This window comes from Lissotriton vulgaris, chromosome 12 (genome assembly GCF_964263255.1).
Source record: "Lissotriton vulgaris chromosome 12, aLisVul1.2, whole genome shotgun sequence".
Taxonomy (NCBI): domain Eukaryota; kingdom Metazoa; phylum Chordata; class Amphibia; order Caudata; family Salamandridae; genus Lissotriton; species Lissotriton vulgaris.
The window spans coordinates 45671378-45693028 of NC_141700.1; the positions used below are offsets into that span (position 1 = coordinate 45671378).

The window sequence follows — 21651 nt, forward strand, 5'->3', positions numbered from 1 at the left end:
AATCGAATCCCCTGGCTCCGCAGGACTTCCACCGCTGGATGCAACAGCTTGGTGAAGCACCAAGGGGCCGAGGAAAGCCCAAATGGAAGGGCTGTGAACTCGAAGACCGTGCCCTTCCAGAGAAACTGGAGGAAACGGCGGTGAGGAGGATGGATGGGAACCACCAAATACGCATCCTTGAGATCTAAGAGGACCATCCAGTCGTTTGGAAGCAGTACGTCCCTCAGAAGATGGATGCCCTCCATCTTGAAGTGATTGTATACCAACCAGCCGTTGAAGTCTTTGAGGTTGATGACTGGTCGTTTGCCCCCGTCTACCACCTCCACAAGGAAAATATTGCTGTGGAATCCGCAGGGGTGTCGCGTTGTTCGACAAATAGCCCCTTTGCGCAACAGCGCTGAGACTTCCTCGTCGATCAACTGCGCGTCTGGCTGAGAGTAAACTATGGGGCGAGGTGGCCTTAGCTGGCGCGGTTGATCGTAGAACTCTATACGGAAACCACGCACGGTTTGGAGAACCCACGCGTCCGCCGCAATAGCCGCCCAAGCTTTTGGAAAGCATGCCAACCTTCCCCCAATTAAAACCTGATCCGCGGGGATCACACTTACCGTGGGAATTGTTGCCTCCGGCGTCATTCCTGAAGCCTCCACGTCCTCGGAAGCGCTGACCCCTTGTCAGGTAGAAATTGGTGTAGTTTTCAGAGGTATTGTATTGGCCTCTGCCGGAGCCCTGCCCTTTGTTGGGTTGATTCTGACCGCCACGTGGAGGAATCTCATCACGCCTCGTGAGGCCCCTACCACGACCAGCCCCTCGGGAAACACGTTGGTGGGAAACTCTCTTAATAGTGGACTGGGCCTTGTCTAAAGAGGCGAAAGTAGATACAAACTTCCCCAGTTCCTTGATAAAGGGCTCCCCAAAGAGACCACCTTGTGCTACGGCGCCTGCCTCCGAAGAGGCCAAATCCCCCAATTTGGGGTCCAATTTCATTAACAAGGAACGCCACCGCTCCGTCGAAAGGGCGCAGTTTGCGTTCCCTAGAAATATGACCGCCCTCTGCGCCCAGTTCGACAACACCTCAGGGGATATGGGGGTGCCCGACACTTTGGCCTCCTCTGCCATATCCAGGATCTTCGTGATCAGGCCTATGACGTCCAACAGCTTGTCTTGGCATGATCGGTCAATCCCCTTATGGGGATCCTTAACAAACTTGGCCATGAACGTGGCCATTTTACCGTCCAACTCTGGGGTCATAGCAACCTTCCCCTCCAGCGTTGGACGTGGGCACTCTCCCCTTAGGCAACATCGCGCTTCCTTCTCTAAGGGTTTGCGGAGGTGGCCCGTCACAAACTGCGCAACTTTGTCCCCAGGCGCCCAAGCGGCCGACCGCGGATGAATTATCTCATCTGGGTCGAGCATGCCTGAAGTGTCCTTGGGTAACTCCGCCGCGGATGTGGACGGTCGCCAAGAACGCACCGAATCCTCATCATCTTCATCTGTGTCCGTGGGGGAGATCCCTCCCGGGGAGGGAGGGGCAGTCCCAGCCAATGTTGAAGGGTCCTGAGGCGGGAGTGACACAGGGGCAGGCACGGTCGCCTTAGCTAGAAAAGCGTCCCGTAGGCGCTCAAAGGCGTCCTTATCTACAACTTGCACACCTCCGGAGCCTCCATCCCTACAAACCCTCTTAGGCGCCGGTGGCTGTCCAGGGTCAGATACGGGCGTCCCTACAGGCCCTGGCGCTAACTTTGCGCACTCTTCCACTATGCGAGCGGAGAGCCTGTCCTCCATAGGTCCCACAATTTCCTGCACACATCGATATATAGACTGATCCACAGCCGCATAAAACTCATCATCCTGTAGGTAGTGATGAGATTCCTCCTCCTCAACGTAATACCCCTCAGCCATGATGCACCTTGCACACAGATATAAGGATAACTGAGGGTATGGTGGCGCTCACCGGGCCAAATATGGGCTGACCGGAGGCTAGCAACGTTTATATGCCGGTGGAACCTGGCAGTCACAGAGGCAGCACCAGCCTCCACAGCGCGCCGACCCTCTCACAGAGACCGGGTCACACCGCCTCCCAGCGCGCTCAAGTTGGGAAATACCTCAGCAGGGGCAAAGCCGTATTACGGTGCTCAAACCAGCCCGTAGGCGTCAGCGCGGTTGAAACCGCCGATACAGACCCCAGCGGGGCGTTCAAAAACGGGACAATACAACCCAGCAAGGGCGTCAGGGTTAGGCGGTAAACAGGGCTCCGGCGCGGCTCCTTCTCCCCAGCGCGGCTCCTGTCAGCGAGACGGAACCGCGCTCGGGCAAACGAGACGCTACGGCGCCCTCTAGCGGCACAACACACACCGCTGCACACACGGGGACATCGCGTAAGGGGCGAGAGCGTCCCCGCGATGAAGGGATCTGGGGAGAGAAAACCGGAGCGGTTTAAAAGACCAATTAGAACGTACAGAGCCCACCAAAAAGCACAGATAGCAAAACACTATGTAGTAAAGCAGTCACACATCGCAAAGAAATCTCCATACACAATTCTGTGAGAGAGAGGGAAAATAGCACTTAACTGGCTGCGAAGCAGCGAAGAAAGAGGAGGAGTTCACAAGATGGACGCCCTACCTTGGGACTATGGACACTATAGAAGGACTACCGCGTGTTGGACTGATGGAAATTGTAGTTCGAAGAAGATGTTGTTATTATGTTTTTTCCTGTCTATCCCTGTGTTGGGGATATAAATGAAAATTTTTCAAGTTCTGATGCTTTTCTGGCTGCTATGTGGTTTTATGTGAATAAACAGCGAAGAGAGAAAAGCATAACCCGAAGCCTCCGGTCCTGACATAGAATTCCACTTTCAGGTGATATATATAGATTTAGATGCTACTGAAATAGCTGACAGGAGAGTTGCAGACTGCTCCAAGAAGATGTATTCCGGGACAATGTCGCAGTTTGTTGTGTGCTGTTTTGGGATATGAAGGGAACAATACGAGGGTCTCTTATATACAGGCTTGTTGAGGAATATGTGGGTGTTTTGTTGAAGGGTTTTGGCAGCTATTTCAGACTTTGATGGAAACTCTGTTGACATAGTTAAGGTACTATTTGAGAGTCCAGAAGCGGCTCTTGGTAGTTATCTTGCGATTTGTTGGGAATATTTGACTCTATGTTGTGGGCCACATGGAGGTTCAGCTAATGAATTTTGTGAGTCTGTTGTCATTTATGTTAATCAGTGTTATACCTATATGGGTCTGTTTGTTCCATTTGGCCAGTCGATATTATATCTGTGATCTACATATTTGTGTTCTCACACTCCCTTTCTTGAATGCAGTCAGTCTTTGGTTACTTGCTCATTTCCTCTAATTTGTTAATAACTTTCTACGAAGTGTATTCTCCTTATTTTCACATTCACCAAGTTTACAAGGAATAATAGCGTGGCCCTTCCCAATATATATTCAGCTGCTCCTTAGGTTACACAAATCGTAAGGGCTCTGTGACTAGAGCTACCACTCAGGTTACAGAGACATTGCACTTTCACATTGCAGGCATATTTATAAAGCTGAATCAATCTTACAGACTCCAGCCTCAAGCATAATCACTAGCAATAATTTCATACAAGTATTTATCAACATTGATTAAATGCTTCCACATGAATCATGAAAAAGCAACCTTTGTAGCAAGTGCCTTCTGGCATCGGAAAATGGCATCTACAACAAGTTTTATTAACATGAAATATTGCTCAAACCTCAGCTTTAAAAAATATAGAGAAATGCAGTAATATTGTTACCTAGACATAATCCTGACATTAACAGTCAAAGCATAGTTTAAAAATGCCATATATTCAACAAAGGAAAGTAGGATATTTAAAATATTCTAATACCTTCAGGTCCAGTCTGTTATAAATAAAATATATTCTGAAAAATACTAGCTGCCATTTTCAGTAATCCAGCGGTATGGCTCCTAAACAGCAGACAAAATGGCATCAAATATTTACATATACTAATGTGCATCAGGAACAGACTCTGTCTCGTGTTCCCATGTATCCCATACATAATCCAGGGATCCCATCACATGCCTGTGATAGCTACCAGATGTCATGGTTGCCCACCATAGCTAGGATGCCTTTTACAGGCCAGCGGTCACCCAACACTACACCTGGGATTTCTACAATAATGCCATAGATGCTGAGAAAAAGCTTGGGCCGCTGCCAACAACAATACCTTATGTCTGGCTCAAATCCTGCAAAAATGTTGTCTGATCATGGGTTTGATATCGCAAAAACGTCAGAGGGGTGCAGTCATTTTTATACAGGCGTACGCGAGGAGATACAAAATACGCAAGTGAAGTGAGGTGAAGACCTGACTATGGAAGGTTAAAACATAAATGAGAAGTTCATTGGGCAACTATCTCCAAATAAAAATACCTCCTAGACAAAATAATGCAACTTTAGGCATCTGTTTTTCTTCTCTGGAAAATGACTGCATTTTGATATTTCCTTTATTTTCCTCTCGTTTTATCCCAAAATAAAATAAGGTTGAAGTAAACCGGCAGGGATAGAACCGGTAACATTAAGGTGTGCGTATACGTTACTCTTTTCACAGGCTTAATGAATTCATCAGCGTAGTAACCAAAGACATCATACAATCTTAGAAACCTTGTGTAGCTAGAATAATTTGGGTTTTTTTGTATTTGTATTACTCTGTTTCTTAAACCAAATGAAGAATTCTTCAGTGGGTGCATAGCATTCCCTTGCCTCATCTACCATCAGTTGTTGTTTATCTTCTGCTATTTCCTCATACGGAAAGCTTATCATTCATTTAACAATTTGCTTGCCACTGTTTCCTTGTTTCTGATATTTACTTGCCATCTATGCCTTGCCTTTTTAGTAGAGTATTTAAGCCATTTTATATTAATTTAAATATTGTTGCCTTAACATCACACTTAATGCCAAATGCAACTCTACCCTTGAATTTTATCTACTGTTGTCATATTTAGTAAATTTTCAGATTTGTTTTCAGTACCAGCCTAACACAGTTCTACCTCATATTTTAATTTATGTGCTTATATCATAAACGTGAATTCCCCTTAAGCATGTTTTAAGTAAGTGGACAATAAGGGAAGTTGATCATAAAAACCCTAATCTTAATTTTAATTTATTTTAAAAATCACGAACGGTATTATGGGGGAAGAGAAATGGCACCCTTTCCCCCACCCCCAACTGCTCCTTCTTTATTTTAATAATGTAAATAATCAATCTAAGGATACTTTGTTATAGTAGGGAGGCCTGATACAATAAAAATTAAAATCAGAAAAGTAGGCTCTTCCTTTGTATTCTTTTTTAAAATCACTGAATATTCTCAGTTTCAAAACAAAATTGTCCGTAAAATTAACACTGCAACCTAAATTTGCTTAAAAATTCATGAGTAAATATATTTTTTAGTTAATAAAATAACCTGTATGCTGTTTTTATTAATGCATTATTTCCACATGACAAGGAAATGTTAATGATGAAGCTAGATGTACCTTTCTGAAACATATCTCAGTAAATTAGCTTTGAAAATACTGATTTTTTCTTCCATTGTGACTTTTGCATAATCTTTCATCTCGGCAGGTACGATCCGGATAGTAACACATGGACCTTTGTGGCCTCAATGTCAGTTTCCCGTATTGGAGCAGGCGTAACTGTGTGCAATTATCTTATGTATGCAGTAGGTGGGTTTGATGGTGAGCACCGATGGAACACAGTTGAGTTTTATCATCCCGAAAAAGATGCATGGCACTCGGTAGCAGCCATGGAAACAGCTCGCAGTGGAGCAGGTAAGTGAAGGAAAGTACTTTCTAGAATTAGGTAGGAATGGACTTTTGAAGAAGTATAGTCTGAAACCTTGAATATAACTATTTGTGTAAGAAGTTGTTTTCTTTAAAACTCTTTATATACATTTACCTCTTTACTCTTTTCATTTCTTATAAAATTATGATACGAAGTTCATTAGGTAACATAAGACAGCAACTATTTTAATCGCTTTCGTTCAGGCTTTCGATCAGACACTTTAGCTTTCTTTCTGGATTGCAGACGACTGTCTCAAGTACAGGTGTAAACTGCATTCTCTCCATTTGTAGTTTCACCAAGTGCTTTTGGAAATCGGGTGGTTCTGTGATTCTTGTTGACTAGACTCAAAAGCTGTCTTTTGATAATATATTTGCTTGTGTCCCATATTGAATAGAGGCGAGTCACACTGGATAGTGACCGGCACGGCTGGCATAAACTAATGTATTGCTTAATGATCTTTTATAATACTCTGCAATAGTTAAATAGATCTAGTTATTGGCCTGTGTGGAGCATTATGTGCAGGGATGCGTGTGCCAAGGAACATGTTGATTTGTTTCATTCTGCTGCAGGGTACGGTTTCTGTTGCTTGGCTTTAGGTCATTGTTTTATTTCTAGGCATCTGTGCCTATAATGTGACTGTTATGTGGCTATTATGTGAAAGGTTGATAGGAAGTATTTTCAAAATGGCACGATCCTTTATCAAAAATTGATTGAATGAGGGTAACCCAGAAAACTTGTTAAACATTCCCTGAAGAGAGCATGGTTTACACCAAGAGGGTCTCTCCTGGCCCCAAGACTAAAGATGTGAGTATTGTGGCCAAACAAGCGGCCCCGGATCCAGAAAACATCTTCGACGACCAAGAAGAGGAGGACCGGAGCCATCATCTTCAAATCTCCCCGCCCGAGACGGAGGTCGAGGCAGATCCGGAAGACGACGACGGAGTCGTGGGTCAAGGCCTTGAATACGTCAACGAGGTAGGGGACGACGAAGAGGTTTATGGGGCCGTGGAAGATAGCTCAGAGGACGAGCTATGGCCCGAAGTTTACGGACATAAGGAGCGGGTCACGGGATCGCCTGTCGGCCTTACCCAAGACCCCGTAGCGCAAGCCACGGCCCCGCCTGCGGGCCCGGCCACGGACATACTTGCTGCGCAGAGGGTATCGAAACCGAAACTGAAAGCAACGGTATCGACTACACCTAAAATGGCCGACCCGAAACCGAAACCGAAACTTAAGGACTCAGGCGTCCCTAAGATGGCGATCGTAACAACAAAAACGAATAAGCCTGCAGCCTCATCGACTCCGTCGACCTCCGGTCCGCAGAAGTCGAAGAAATCTGGCGATTCCACAGGGTCGAAATCGGCGCCGGAGGAGGGATCCTCTAAAAAGGGTGGCACGCACAAGACAAGCGCGCCGGCGCCGGCGAAGCCCGCCAAAGCCAGCGACACAGCTCCGGCTCCGACTGGGACATCTGCGCATCGGTCCAAGGACTCGGGGTCGGCGGACGTGGCATCATCGTCCAACCCTCCAAAAGACCAACAGAACGTCGGATCCGAAGGCAAGGCCACCTCGTCGGTGCCAAAGGCCACTGTCACCGACGCATCTCTCATTGCTTCTTCACTACAAAGAATTAGGGAGAAGGCCTCTGCTTCGTCGGCGCCGGCGCCATCGCCGCAGAAGGCGACAGACGTCCCGGTCAAGCCCGCAAGTAAACTCCTCTTCCTTCTGCCGCCAAAAGTGGCGCCGAAGGCCTTTTCATCAAAATCGACGCCAAAGAAGTCGGAATCTTCTACGGCAGGGGCATTTTCAGCGCGAGTACTCGACTCAGAAGAGGATTCGGAGTGCTTCATAGACGCAGACACGGGCAAATTAACCCTTTACAAAAGGAAGATCACTTCACAGCCGGTGGAATCCTATGTCATCCCACTGAAGAAGAAAAAGTTTCCACAGGACGCCTCAGGCCTCATGGAACCTATCCAGCCCCCTCCAAGAAGGAGCCCAACACCGTCTCCAGACCACTCTGAAAGTGAGGGCTATGATGAAGATGACCAATACACTTTCCCGGTCAATGAACCAGATGCACAGCCGGATTCATATGATGACATTGGGGACCAAGGCACCCAAAATGTGGGACAAGACCCACAGGCTTTCAGTACACGTGCATCCCCAACAGAGGATTCTGCAGGTTTCCATGCACTCATTGAGAGGGCAGCTGCTAATCATGATGTGGACATGCATGCTGACCCAGTTGAAGAAGACTTTCTATTCGACACTTTTTCAGTCTCGGAAAGAACTGTAAAGACACTGCCTATGCTCAAAGGGGTCCTCAAGCATGCTGCGGACATCTTTAAAGAGCCTACCAGGGCGAGGGTGGTCAACCCACGTATTGAAAAAAAGTACAGACCAGCGCCTGCAGACCCTGCATACATTCGGGGGCAGTTGCCGCTTGACTCCCTTGTGGTCGCAAATGCCCGTAAAAGGGCCAACTCCCAAACAACGGGTGAAGCTCCTCCCCCGGATAAGGAGTCCAAAGTGCTAGAGGCAGGAGGCAAAAGAGTGGCTGCGCAAGCTGCCAATTTCTGGCGTATTGCAAATACACAGGCACTACTGGCTCGTTATGATAGGTCACATTACGACACACTAGAGCAAATTGTGCAACACCTGCCTCCGCAGTTTCAAGAGGGCACCAAAATGATTATACAGGAAGGACAACTGATCTCCAACGCGGCCATAAAGTGTGCACTTGATGCCGCGGACACAGCCGCTAGGGCCATTAACACCAGTGTCATGCTGAGACGACAGGCGTGGCTCCGCATATCGGGGTTTAAACCTGACATTCAAACAACCATACTTAATCAACCAGTCAATCCTGATAGATTGTTTGGTCCAGATGTTGACACCACCCTGGAAAAAATTAAAAAAGACACCGAAACTGCTAAATCTATGGGGGCCCTACAATCACAGCAGTTTCGTGGCAATAGTTTTCGTCGCTCAGGTGCCCGTGGAGTCACCAGAGGACAGATGGGTCAGCAGTCACAGTTCCCTAGAGGTGGAGCGCAATCCTCGTACCCCAAACAGAACAAGAGGGGCTACAGGGGAAACAGCAACAAAGGACGCGGCAGAGGGACCAACAATTCACGCTCCTCTGCCCCAAGCAACCAGTGACTCTCTGTCACTGCCCCCCGACCACTTAACACCTGTCGGGGGGAGACTACAGCAGTTCCTGCCCGTCTGGATCAACATCACCACAGACAGGTGGGTGCGACAACTTATCCAGTACGGTTATTGTCTAGAGTTAAAATCCACTCCACCCAACATTCCACCAAGGCAAAGACCTATGTCCGCAGAGCACTTGCACTTATTGCAGCAGGAAGTGGTGGTGATGCTGCAAAAAGGAGCAATCGAGCTCGTGCCAGTGGGGGAGGAAGGCACAGGGGTATATTCCCTGTACTTCCTCATTCCAAAGAAGGACGGATCTCTCAGACCAATTCTGGATCTCCGTCCCCTCAATCTGTATATACTGTCAGAGCATTTCCATATGCTTACACTGCAACAGATTCTTCCTATGTTAAACAAAGGAGACTTCTTAGCAACCTTAGACCTCAAGGATGCTTATTTCCACATTCCACTACACCCGTCCCACAGAAAGTACCTCAGGTTCACTATCCAAGGCACGCATTATCAGTTCAAAGTCCTACCCTTCGGAGTCACAACAGCCCCAAGGGTGTTTACCAAGTGCCTGGCGACAGTAGCAGCGCACCTCAGGAGGCAGAACATCCATGTCTACCCCTACCTCGACGACTGGCTCGTTCAAGCCAGGTCGGAACAACAGTGCGCCGCGGACATGTCGACTACCATTCACCTCCTCCACGACCTGGGTTTCTCGTTGAATTACCCAAAGTCACACCTTCAGCCGGCACATGTCCGGCAGTTTCTGGGTGCGACAATCAATACCCTGACGGCCAAGGCGCAACCAAACCAGGTCAGGATAGACAGCATGCAGTCTCTAATCCAGAAGTTCAGACCGAGACACTCACTTCCAGCAAGAGTGTTCATGCAGTTGATAGGCATGATGGCCTCCTGCATCTTCATAGTCCCTCACGCACGGTTGCATATGCGCCCGCTCCAGGAGTGCTTAGCAAATCAGTGGACACAGGCTCAGGGACAATTAACAGACCTAGTGTTGGTTACCAGTCGGGCATACAACTCTCTGCATTGGTGGACTCCACACAACCTTTGCAAGGGCCGACTGTTCCAGGAGCCAGTGCCACAGGTTATCCTGACAACGGACGCATCTCTCCAGGGATGGGGAGCTCATCTGCTCACTTACACGGTGCAGGGACTATGGACGACGCAGCAACAGAAGATGCACATCAACTATCTAGAACTGATGGCGATCTTCATGGCGCTCAAGTCCTTCATTGTACATCTGTGCAACAAAGTGGTGTTAGTCCGGACGGACAACATGACCGCGATGTACTACATCCAAAAGCAGGGGGGCACCCACTCACCGCAGCTGTCTCACCTGGCTCAGAGCATGTGGAAGTGGGCCATTCAGAGGAACATCTTCCTCATGGCAGAACACCTCCCAGGGAAGGACAATCAGATGGCGGATCTGCTCAGCAGATACAGCCATCAAATGCACGAGTGGGAGATACATCCATCAGTACTCCAGCCGTACTTCCAAAGGTGGGGTCGTCCAGACATAGACCTGTTCGCCACAAGGGAGAACGCAAAATGCCAAAGCTTCGCCGCCAGGTTCCCACACCCGCAATCGCAGGGCAATGCGATATGGATGAACTGGTCAGGCAAATTTGCGTACGCTTTTCCCCCGACACCTCTGATACCACTGGTGGCGAGAAAACTAAGGCAACACTCGATGACACTCATCCTAGTTGCTCCAACGTGGGCGCGCCAGGCCTGGTACACCACGTTCCTCGAACTCTCAGTGGTACCGCATCAAAGACTGCGCCTCACGCCCAGACTTCTGACGCAGAACCATGGAGAAATTCAGCATCCAGATCCGCAACAGCTCAACCTAGCGATCTGGCTCCTGAAGTCTTAGAGTTTGGATACCTCAACCTACCTCCTGAATGCATGAACATCATCAAGGAGGCGAGGAAGCCGTCAACCAGAGCATGCTATGCCGCAAAATGGAAGCGTTTTGTCATTTACTGTGCAGACAATGACATAAACCCGCTAGATGCATCTATCCCTAACATCATTTGCTATCTGTTACACCTTTATAAGTGCAAACTAGCGTTCACTTCTATTCGGATACATCTATCCGCCATCGCAGCTTACCTTCAAAACAGGCAGCATCTCTCGGTCTTCAGGGTGCCTGCCATTAAAGCGTTTCTTGAAGGTCTGAAACGAGTCATTCCCCCAAGAACACCGCCAGCTCCGGTGTGGAACCTCAATGTGGTCCTCACCAGACTGATGGGACCACCATTTGAGCCACTGCACTCGTGTGAACTGCAATTCCTAACGTGGAAAGTTGCTTTCCTAATTGCTATTACGTCACTAAGGCGTGTTAGTGAGCTACAAGCGCTCACAATCCAAGAGCCATTCATTCAGATTCATCCAAATAGGGTAGTGCTACGTACTAACCCCAAATTCCTTCCAAAGGTGGTGTCACATTTTCATCTCAACCAAACTATCGATTTGCCGGCATTCTTCCAGAACCCACAAACAGTGGCGGAAAGAATGCTCCATACGTTAGACGTACGGAGGGCATTGATGTACTACATAGACAGGACACAACACTTTAGGAAAACGAAACAACTTTTTGTTGCCTTCTCAACACAACACAAAGGCAACCCGATTTCCAAAGTAGGAATAGCCAGATGGATTGTTAAGTGCATTCAAATCTGTTATCAAAAAGCCAAGCGCACTTTAACAATACCCCCAAAGGCGCACTCCACACGCAAATTGGGGGCATCCATGGCTTTCCTAGGAAACATTCCTCTAGAGGACATTTGCAGAGCAGCCACGTGGATTACACCACATACCTTTACAAAACACTACTGTGTTGATGTACATTCCAAACAGCAAGCGGCTGTAGGACAGGCTGTTCTCAAGACACTTTTTCAGGTTTCTGCAGCTGGCACGGGCAACCGCCGCTGATGGAGGGACTGCTATGTATTCTATGCTAAGATATGAATTTAGCAGCCCACATGCCTCGAACTGAATATGCTACTTACCAGTGTGCATCTGTTCTTGGCATGTAGGGCTGCTAACATTCATATCGCCCACCCTCCTCCCCGGTGCCTGTCGCAGCTGCAGATATACTATTGTATTCAATCATTAGCATGGACATCCTTTACACTTTTCACTCCATCCTCTGCCACAATGGCGAAAAACAATCTGGGGATGGAGCCGATGCCCATGCGCACTGTAGTCCAGGGGAGGAGCCACCTATCTCAGGATACTTCGAAGACTCTTCCAGGACAACAATGTGCGATCATCCCGACCCAACACTAGGCGGCGATCTAATGCTAAGATATGAATGTTAGCAGCCCTACATGCCAAGAACAGATGCACACTGGTAAGTAGCATATTCATTCCTCATTTGGTGCCCGTGGACAAATGCTACATAGGCCAAACCACCCAGCCTATAATAAAACACATCCTGCAACATATATCAAGGGGCCGGTGTAAAATCGCAGGGGATCTGTTAGAACTGGCTATTTCTGGTAGGCTAAGGCTGACGCCAAAGCCAGGCAGAAACCACCATTCTAGTCAGGGCAAGGAAGTCACATGCCAAGATAACCTCTGCTCACCCCCTTGGTAGCTTGGCTCAAGCAGTAAGGCTAAACTCGGAGGCAATGTGTAAAGCGGTTGCGCCAGCGCACAACAGCAACAACATACTAGGCACACCACAAAAGAGACTCCACACAAGGTTATTATAAAAATAACTTTTGTATTGTAAAAACATATCAGATAAAATCACACATATACATTGTGCCAACTGGCACAGGCAATATTCACAGGGATTATGTACACAAGACAGGGCCACAAGGGCCACTGTCATATTCAGATATAGCACTTATAGATAAAATGTAGAATATAAAATCACTTCTAGAATGAATGTAACATAAAATATTAATCAAAGATAACAACCAGTAACCACTGGTAACAGGAACCAGGACCTTACTAGGACCACCTGTACTAGAAAAAAAAGAACCACCTAAGTATCACACAGCATTTAGGGGTCTAAGAAAGAATACATTACTCATGATGCAATAAACCTACATTCAGAGGAGTAGAAAAGACAACCACCTAAGTAACACTCAGTATTTAGGGGTCTAAGAAAGAATACCTTACTCATGATGCAATAAACTCATTCAGAGGAGTAATAAGGTGAAACACATGACGCCATAAACATTCAGAGGTGTTAAGAATAGAGCACATGATGCAATAAAATACATTCAGGGGTGCAGCGCAAGAAGACACATGATGACTAAACATTCAGAGGTGCAGCGCATGGGAAGGAAGACACATAATGCATAAACATTCAGAGGTGCCATAACATAAGTCAATAGCGCAAAAACACACAGTAGGCAATTACTATTAAAAGCATAGGAATCGCATTGCGCCAACACTACATAAGCCACTACCTATGGCAGTCCCTAGGCCAACTGGCCTTGTTGGGCAAAGATGCCCTGAGTCCAAAGTCAGGGTGCGCTGCCATGCAGCGCCAGTCTCAAAGTACAAAAAGCCTAAACGTGGCAGCTGCCCACAAAGTGCTGGGCAACTGGGATCAGAAAGCTGTGGCAGGGCTCTCAGTAGCCCCTAGAACAATTCTGCGCCACCTGAGCCACACAGGCTCTAAAACAAACACTGTGGCCAAACGTTGGAGCCCTCAGGCTCTGCAGACAATGCCCCCCGGAGCCTCCCTGGACTCTCCAAGCGTTGGGGCGACCCACTGCCAACCGGGGCCGCCCTTGAAGCCCTCGTGGCTTCAGACACAACTGGGCCCCTTTGGGGACGGGCAACGACAATATGCCCCGAGCCCTCTTGCTCTCCAACAACAATGTGGCCGACTCGGGAGCCTCTCAATCAATAATGGCCCCCGGGCCTCTCAGGCTCTAAATTGCAACTGCCCCTGGAGCCTCGCAGGCTCCCCAGTTCCAAACGTGGCCCCTTCGGTGGAGCGGCCCCCTATCAGGCAGGGGCCACTCAAGAACTAATGCGGGTGCGCTCCCGCACCCACGGGGACTCTCACTGATCTCCCCTTTGTGCTCTCTCCTCCCCCGCCTTCTCCTCCGCAGCGGCACTCACCAGCTGCTTCACCAGGGCGGGGGTTCGCACCACGCTTCACCCGGTCCCCCATCTCGGGACCGGGACTTCGGTAAGTGGAGCCCTCATGGCTCCAGGCTCCTTGCTCCTCTCTCGGGCGTCCATTCCGGGCCGCACCCTCTCGGCACGCAGCACCTCCGGTCTCCCACTTCACACGGGAGACCGGCAACACAGCCACAGGCTTCCCCCAGGCAAGGGGGGGGGAAGCGGAAGTAACTTCCTCCCAGGCCTCTTCTCTTCCCGGGCCCGGCGGTGTTCACGAGCGATGGGCCAATCCCATCGCGGCTCTTGCGGCGAGCCTCCCAGTGACGTCGGAGCCTCTGCGGGGCAGGCGGCCAATCCCAGCGCGACTCTCGGGGCAGGCCTCTTGCAACGGCCAATCAGAGCGCGGCTCCTGTCGGCGAGGGACCAATCGGGTCCCGGCCCCTTCGTTCTCCTCTCCTCGGCTCCTGATCGCCTTCAGGCCCCCGGGCCGCAGCGGTGACAACACGGGGCAATGCCGGGTGGGCACCGGCCTCCATTAAATGCAGAATAAAAGCGATACTAAGCGCTTGGGCCAGATAAAGCTCTCCAAAGCGCTAAAGGGGCAAAAACACGCGCCCTCCAGCCCAGGATTAAAGATAAAGCGCTATCAGCGCTAGGAATCAAACCATAGCGCCTCCAGCGCTACAAGGACCAAGACGGGTTTAAAAATAAAGCGCTCCCAGGCGCACTCAGCAGCAAAGTCCTCCAGGCACTTCCAGGCTAGAATAAGCCTTGGCAAAAGCAAGCAAAAAGTCCCCAGTAGTATGCAGCAGGGGACCACAGGCAAAGGGTCCCTCAGGGAAAGTCCATCAGGTGTCCAGGAGCTGGGCAGGGCCCAGGGATTCCCCTGAGCCCCAGCAGCAGCATGCCCCTGGCAGATTCAAGTCAGAAACAAGAACCTTTTGGAAGGGGGTACGGCCCCTTCTTATACACAGAAAATCCTTTGAAGTCCTTTGAAGTCCTTTGAAGCAGGCAGTGTGAGAACCAGCTGGACTGGTTTAGAGGGAAGTCCCCTTCAGTATCAGGGACAGAGGTGTCAGTCGCCCAGCGGGAGGTGGAGCCAGCTTTGTAGTTACACAGGAACAGCCCTTCACTATCAGGTGCTAATCTCCTCCCACTTCCTTGGCAGCAGATGCTGCCTTTCATCCACGGGTTGACTCAGACAACCATCTGGGCTCTCTAGCCCCTGTCATCCTCAAACCAGACAGTCAATCCACAAGCAGGCCCAGGCACTCTGGGCCAGGCTCACCAGCCAATCACACGCTAGCACCAACTTACACAAATATGCCAACTTCCAAAAGTAGTACTTCTAGACTAGACACAGTCATGCCGCATACATCATTTTGCAGCATTCATTCTCACGAGTTCGCTCATACCAAACTCGCCCCTGCACTCCCCACGCATCAGGAACTACCATGGGCATACATATTCCCCATTCATTCCTATGGGAGGGCAGGTCACTCACCATTCATTCACAGAGAGCTCAAGCACTTTACACTGTACCACAGTAAAAAAGTGCGCAGAGGCCTAAAATCACCAACACCAGGTTCCATAAACAAGCTAGGAAAAAGCAAAAAGTCTAGGGGTAAACCTGCCCAACGGGCCGGGTCCAACACAACCCCCTTCCAGCCAAAACGCAGGGTAGACCAATCACTCCACTGATGGGCTTCCTTGCTTTGGGCGACAAAACCACGGACACGGACCCGCACGGCAGGGACACCTTCCGGTTTTACGCCACTCTGAACCCACCTGGTTACCTCCAAACAATAACTCTCTGACACAACTAGGATACCACACTGGTACTCACTAGTCATCCACAGCCAAGATCAGGCCACAGGCCATCCAAATCACGGGTCCTAACTAATCCACAGAGTGGGGGGTAGTAACCCCTGGCATACAATAGCCATTCTCCACTCTCTCTCTCAGTGTAGCTACAACTACCACTGATCCAACAACCTAGGGACCATACCCTCAGGCTGACCAGAGGTCACGGGCAAGAATGCCCCACCCTACCTCTACTTCTGGGTTTCCGCACCCTCACAGAAAAGCACTTCACCTGAACTCAATTCTCCTACCAGATCAGGACCTCACTCCATCACTGGTCTACCACCTGGAAACTATTCCACTTCTGAGGTACAAAGCACACAGCACAGTCCCTCTTCAAGCAGGTGGGGGGACACAGCACACAGCAAAGCCCCCTTTCCTCTACCTTGGTGGAAACAACAAACTGCAGGTGAGCCCCAGAACACACAGCAAGGGCAGCCCCCTCAGTCTCTTCAGCTGATCCACTTTGGTAGAGATTCCTCTTGACCTAGAAGTTTCCTAATCTCCCAACCTAATATCTAAACCCTCAGGTTGCACCGGGGTCAGAAGTAAGGACACCGTCCCTCTGCACCCCCTTCCAGTTCCAGGATGTCTCAGGCTAGACAGAGCACACGCCAGCGGCGTATCAGCGACACACTCTCCTTCAGTACTCCCTATCACAAGGTGATTCTCAGTATGTCCCAGGCTAGACAGAGCACACGCCAGCGGCGTATCAGTGACACACTTTCCTCCAGTACTCCTTCCAGGTCAGGCCACAACCCCAACCCAGCTTTCCCCCCTCCTCGGGGAACGACCTCCAGAGGCCCCACAAATGGTCAAGCACTCTAGACGGTCAAATGCTCAGCGAGCCAGGACTTCTGCACCCTCCACTTAGGAGAGGTACTGCCCAACACTAGGACCGCCGGAGTTCTGGTTACAGACACTCCCCGTCCTCTAGACACAGGAAGATCCTCCTCAAATGACCTATGTACAGCTTAGGCCCCTGACCTGGCGCTCCCTTAGGGAACCCTCCAGGCCCTGAGATAAGGTTTCAGGCCAACGTGGGACACACCGTCCCACACTCACTCTGCCTCCACTGAGACAGGGCGTGAGCCCCTACACCCCTACCATACTACTGGGACCTAGCTCGGTTACACAGTAACCTCTTCCCCTTCACAGGATCATCAGATACACAAGCCACTCCTTTTAGAATCACCTCCTAATGCCTCTGCAAGACATCTAGCACACCGCCAGACATCCACCTTCTTATCCAGTGCCTCTGTAGGACCTCCTGCACACCACCAGAGGTACACCTCTCATGCAAGCTTTTTAACAAAAAGAAAACTCACACCAACTCCTCCAGTTCAGCACATCACTCATTCGCACACTCCCCCCCCTCGGACTGGTAAGGCAGTTTCCACCACCCCTGATCACTCAACCTGACCACACGTGACACAGGTACCAAACTCTGGGAGCGGGGAATGGGAATTAACACACTGGACACATTAAAGCTGCCACCAATGGATCCTACCACACTGGGGAATCCAGACACACCCACTACACTCAGGGAACAACCACCCTCCTGAGCTAGTCATTTCTCCTCACACTCCCTCTCTTCCATCTACCCACACAGGGACAGGATTTTGGGATTAGACACTGGACCCAGCAAGGGATTCCTAATCTATGGGAACCTCCCCCTCTACTGGCGTCCCCCCCTGTCACTTTCTCTCATCTGCCACTAAACATAAAGCGCAGAAACACATTTGAAAATGACACTCTTGAGGAAAAAAAATCAAAAACAATAATCTCAAACATGTGACTATCTGGAAAAAACAATTGCAGAGTTTTGCAATGTAGCCAGTTGTCGCTATGGCACTGCGCAAACACCAGTCCAAATCCGCACCGCTGACCAACAATGTTAGAACTGGCTATTTCTGGTAGGCTAAGGCTGACGCCAAAGCCAGGCAGAAACCACCATTCTAGTCAGGGCAAGGAAGTCACATGCCAAGATAACCTCTGCTCACCCCCTTGGTAGCTTGGCTCAAGCAGTAAGGCTAAACTCGGAGGCAATGTGTAAAGCGGTTGGCCAGCGCACAACAGCAACAACATACCAGGCACACCACAAAAGAGACTCCACACAAGGTTATTATAAAAATAACTTTTGTATTGTAAAAACATATCAGATAAAATCACACATATACATTGTGCCAACTGGCACAGGCAATATTCACAGGGATTATGTACACAAGACAGGGCCACAAGGGCCACTGTCATATTCAGATATAGCACTTATAGATAAAATGTAGAATATAAAATCACTTCTAGAATGAATGTAACATAAAATAATAATCAAAGATAACAACCAGTAACCACTGGTAACAGGAACCAGGACCTTACTAGGACCACCTGTACTAGAAAAAAAAGAACCACCTAAGTATCACACAGCATTTAGGGGTCTAAGAAAGAATACATTACTCATGATGCAATAAACCTACATTCAGAGGAGTAGAAAAGACAACCACCTAAGTAACACTCAGCATTTAGGGGTCTAAGAAAGAATACCTTACTCATGATGCAATAAACTCATTCAGAGGAGTAATAAGGTGAAACACATGACGCCATAAACATTCAGAGGTGTTAAGAATAGAGCACATGATGCAATAAAATACATTCAGGGGTGCAGCGCAAGAAGACACATGATGACTAAACATTCACAGGTGCAGCGCATGGAAAGGAAGACACATAATGCATAAACATTCAGAGGTGCCATAACATAAGTCAATAGCGCAAAAACACACAGTAGGCAATTACTATTAAAAGCATAGGAATCGCATTGCGCCAACACTACATAAGCCACTACCTATGGCAGTCCCTAGGCCAACTGGCCTTGTTGGGCAAAGATGCCCTGAGTCCAAAGTCAGGGTGCGCTGCCATGCAGCGCCAGTCTCAAAGTACAAAAAGCCTAAACGTGGCAGCTGCCCACAAAGTGCTGGGCAACTGGGATCAGAAAGCTGTGGCAGGGCTCTCAGTAGCCCCTAGAACAATTCTGCGCCACCTGAGCCACACAGGCTCTAAAACAAACACTGTGGCCAAACGTTGGAGCCCTCAGGCTCTGCAGACAATGCCCCCCGGAGCCTCCCTGGACTCTCCAAGCGTTGGGGCGACCCACTGCCAACCGGGGCTGCCCTTGAAGCCCTCGTGGCTTCAGACACAACTGGGCCCCTTTGGGGACGGGCAACGACAATATGCCCCAATATGCCCCGAGCCCTCTTGCTCTCCAACAACAATGTTGCCGACTCGGGAGCCTCTCAATCAATAATGGCCCCCGGGCCTCTCAGGCTCTAAATTGCAACTGCCCCTGGAGCCTCGCAGGCTCCCCAGTTCCAAACGTGGCCCCTTCGGTGGAGCGGCCCCCTATCAGGCAGGGGCCACTCAAGAACTAATGCGGGTGCGCTCCCGCACCCACGGGGACTCTCACTGATCTCCCCTTTGTGCTCTCTCCTCCCCCGCCTTCTCCTCCGCAGCGGCACTCACCAGCTGCTTCACGAGGGCGGGGGTTCGCACCACACTTCACCCGGTCCCCCATCTCGGGACCGGGACTTCGGTAAGTGGAGCCCTCATGGCTCCAGGCTCCTTGCTCCTCTCTCGGGCGTCCATTCCGGGCTGCACCCTCTCGGCGCGCAGCACCTCCGGTCTCCCACTTCACACGGGAGACGGGCAACACAGCCACAGGCTTCCCCAGGCAAGGGGGGGGAAGCGGAAGTAACTTCCTCCCGGCCTCTTCTCTTCCCGGGCCCGGCGGTGATCACGAGCGATGGGCCAATCCCATCGCGGCTCTTGCGGCGAGCCTCCCAGTGACGTCGGAGCCTCTGCGGGCCAGGCGGCCAATCCCAGCGCGACTCTCGGGGGCAGGCCTCTTGCAACGGCCAATCAGAGCGCGGCTCCTGTCGGCGAGGGACCAATCGGGTCCCGGCCCCTTCGTTCTCCTCTCCTCGGCTCCTGATCGCCTTCAGGCCCCCGGGCCGCAGCGGTGACAACACGGGGCAATGCCGGGTGGGCACCGGCCTCCATTAAATGCAGAATAAAAGAGCTACTAAGCGCTTGGGCCAGATAAAGCTCTCCAAAGCGCTAAAGGGGCAAAAACACGCGCCCTCAAGCCCAGGATTAAAGATAAAGCGCTATCAGCGCTAGGAATCAAACCATAGCGCCTCCAGCGCTACAAGGACCAAGACGGGTTTAAAAATAAAGCGCTCCCAGGCGCACTCAGCAGCAAAGTCCTCCAGGCACTTCCAGGCTAGAATAATCCTTGGCAAAAGCAAGCAAAAAGTCCCCAGTAGTCTGCAGCAGGGGACCACAGGCAAAGGGTCCCCCAGGGAAAGTCCATCAGGTGTCCAGGAGCTGGGCAGGGCCCAGGGATTCCCCTGAGCCCCAGCAGCAGCATGCCCCTGGCAGATTCAAGTCAGAAACAAGAACCTTTTGGAAGGGGGCACAGACCCTTCTTATACACAGAAAATCCTTTGAAGTCCTTTGAAGTCCTTTGAAGCAGGCAGTGTGAGAACCAGCTGGACTGGTTTAGAGGGAAGTCCCCTTCAGTATCAGGGACAGGGGTGTCAGTCGCCCAGCGGGAGGTGGAGCCAGCTTTGTAGTTACACAGGAACAGCCCTTCACTATCAGGTGCTAATCTCCTCCCACTTCCTTGGCAGCAGATGCTGCCTTTCATCCACGGGTTGACTCAGACAACCATCTGGGCTCTCTAGCCCCTGTCATCCTCAAACCAGACAGTCAATCCACAAGCAGGCCCAGGCACTCTGGGCCAGGCTCACCAGCCAATCACACGCTAGCACCAACTTACACAAATATGCCAACTTCCAAAAGTAGTACTTCTAGACTAGACACAGTCATGCCGCATACATCATTTTGCAGCATTCATTCTCACGAGTTCGCTCATACCAAACTCGCCCCTGCACTCCCCACGCATCAGGAACTACCATGGGCATACATATTCCCCATTCATTCCTATGGGAGGGCAGGTCACTCACCATTCATTCACAGAGAGCTCAAGCACTTTACACTGTACCACAGTGAAAAAGTGCGCAGAGGCCTAAAATCACCAACACCAGGTTCCATAAACAGGCTAGGAAAAAGCAAAAAGTCTAGGGGTAAACCTGCCCAACGGGCCGGGTCCAACACAACCCCCTTCCAGCCAAAACGCAGGGTAGACCAATCACTCCACTGATGGGCTTCCTTGCTTTGGGCGACAAAACCACGGACACGGACCCGCACGGCAGGGACACCTTCCGGTTTTACGCCACTCTGAACCCACCTGGTTACCTCCAAACAATAACTCTCTGACACAACTAGGATACCACACTGGTACTCACTAGTCATCCACAGCCAAGATCAGGCCATAGGCCATCCAAATCACGGGTCCTAACTAATCCACAGAGTGGGGGGTAGTAACCCCTGGCATACAATAGCCATTCTCCACTCTCTCTCTGTGTAGCTACAACTACCACTGATCCAACAACCTAGGGACCATACCCTCAGGCTGACCAGAGGTCACGGGCAAGAATGCCCCACCCTACCTCTACTTCTGGGTTTCCGCACCCTCACAGAAAAGCACTTCACCAGAACACAATTCTCCTACCAGATCAGGACCTCACTCCATCACTGGTCTACCACCTGGAAACTATTCCACT

General features: G+C 50.1%; 1 protein-coding gene across 2 annotated transcripts in view; it reads left to right on the top strand.

Annotated features, from left to right (window-relative positions):
• The window catches only part of LOC147673217 (kelch-like ECH-associated protein 1A), a 110371-nt gene that overhangs the window by 51339 nt on the left and 37381 nt on the right, over positions 1-21651 (top strand). For both annotated transcript variants that reach the window (XM_086947012.1, XM_086947013.1), the window contains exon 5: positions 5606-5811. In XM_086947012.1, coding sequence (XP_086803138.1) covers positions 5606-5811 — 206 coding nt within the window. The remainder of the gene's footprint in view (positions 1-5605; positions 5812-21651) is intronic.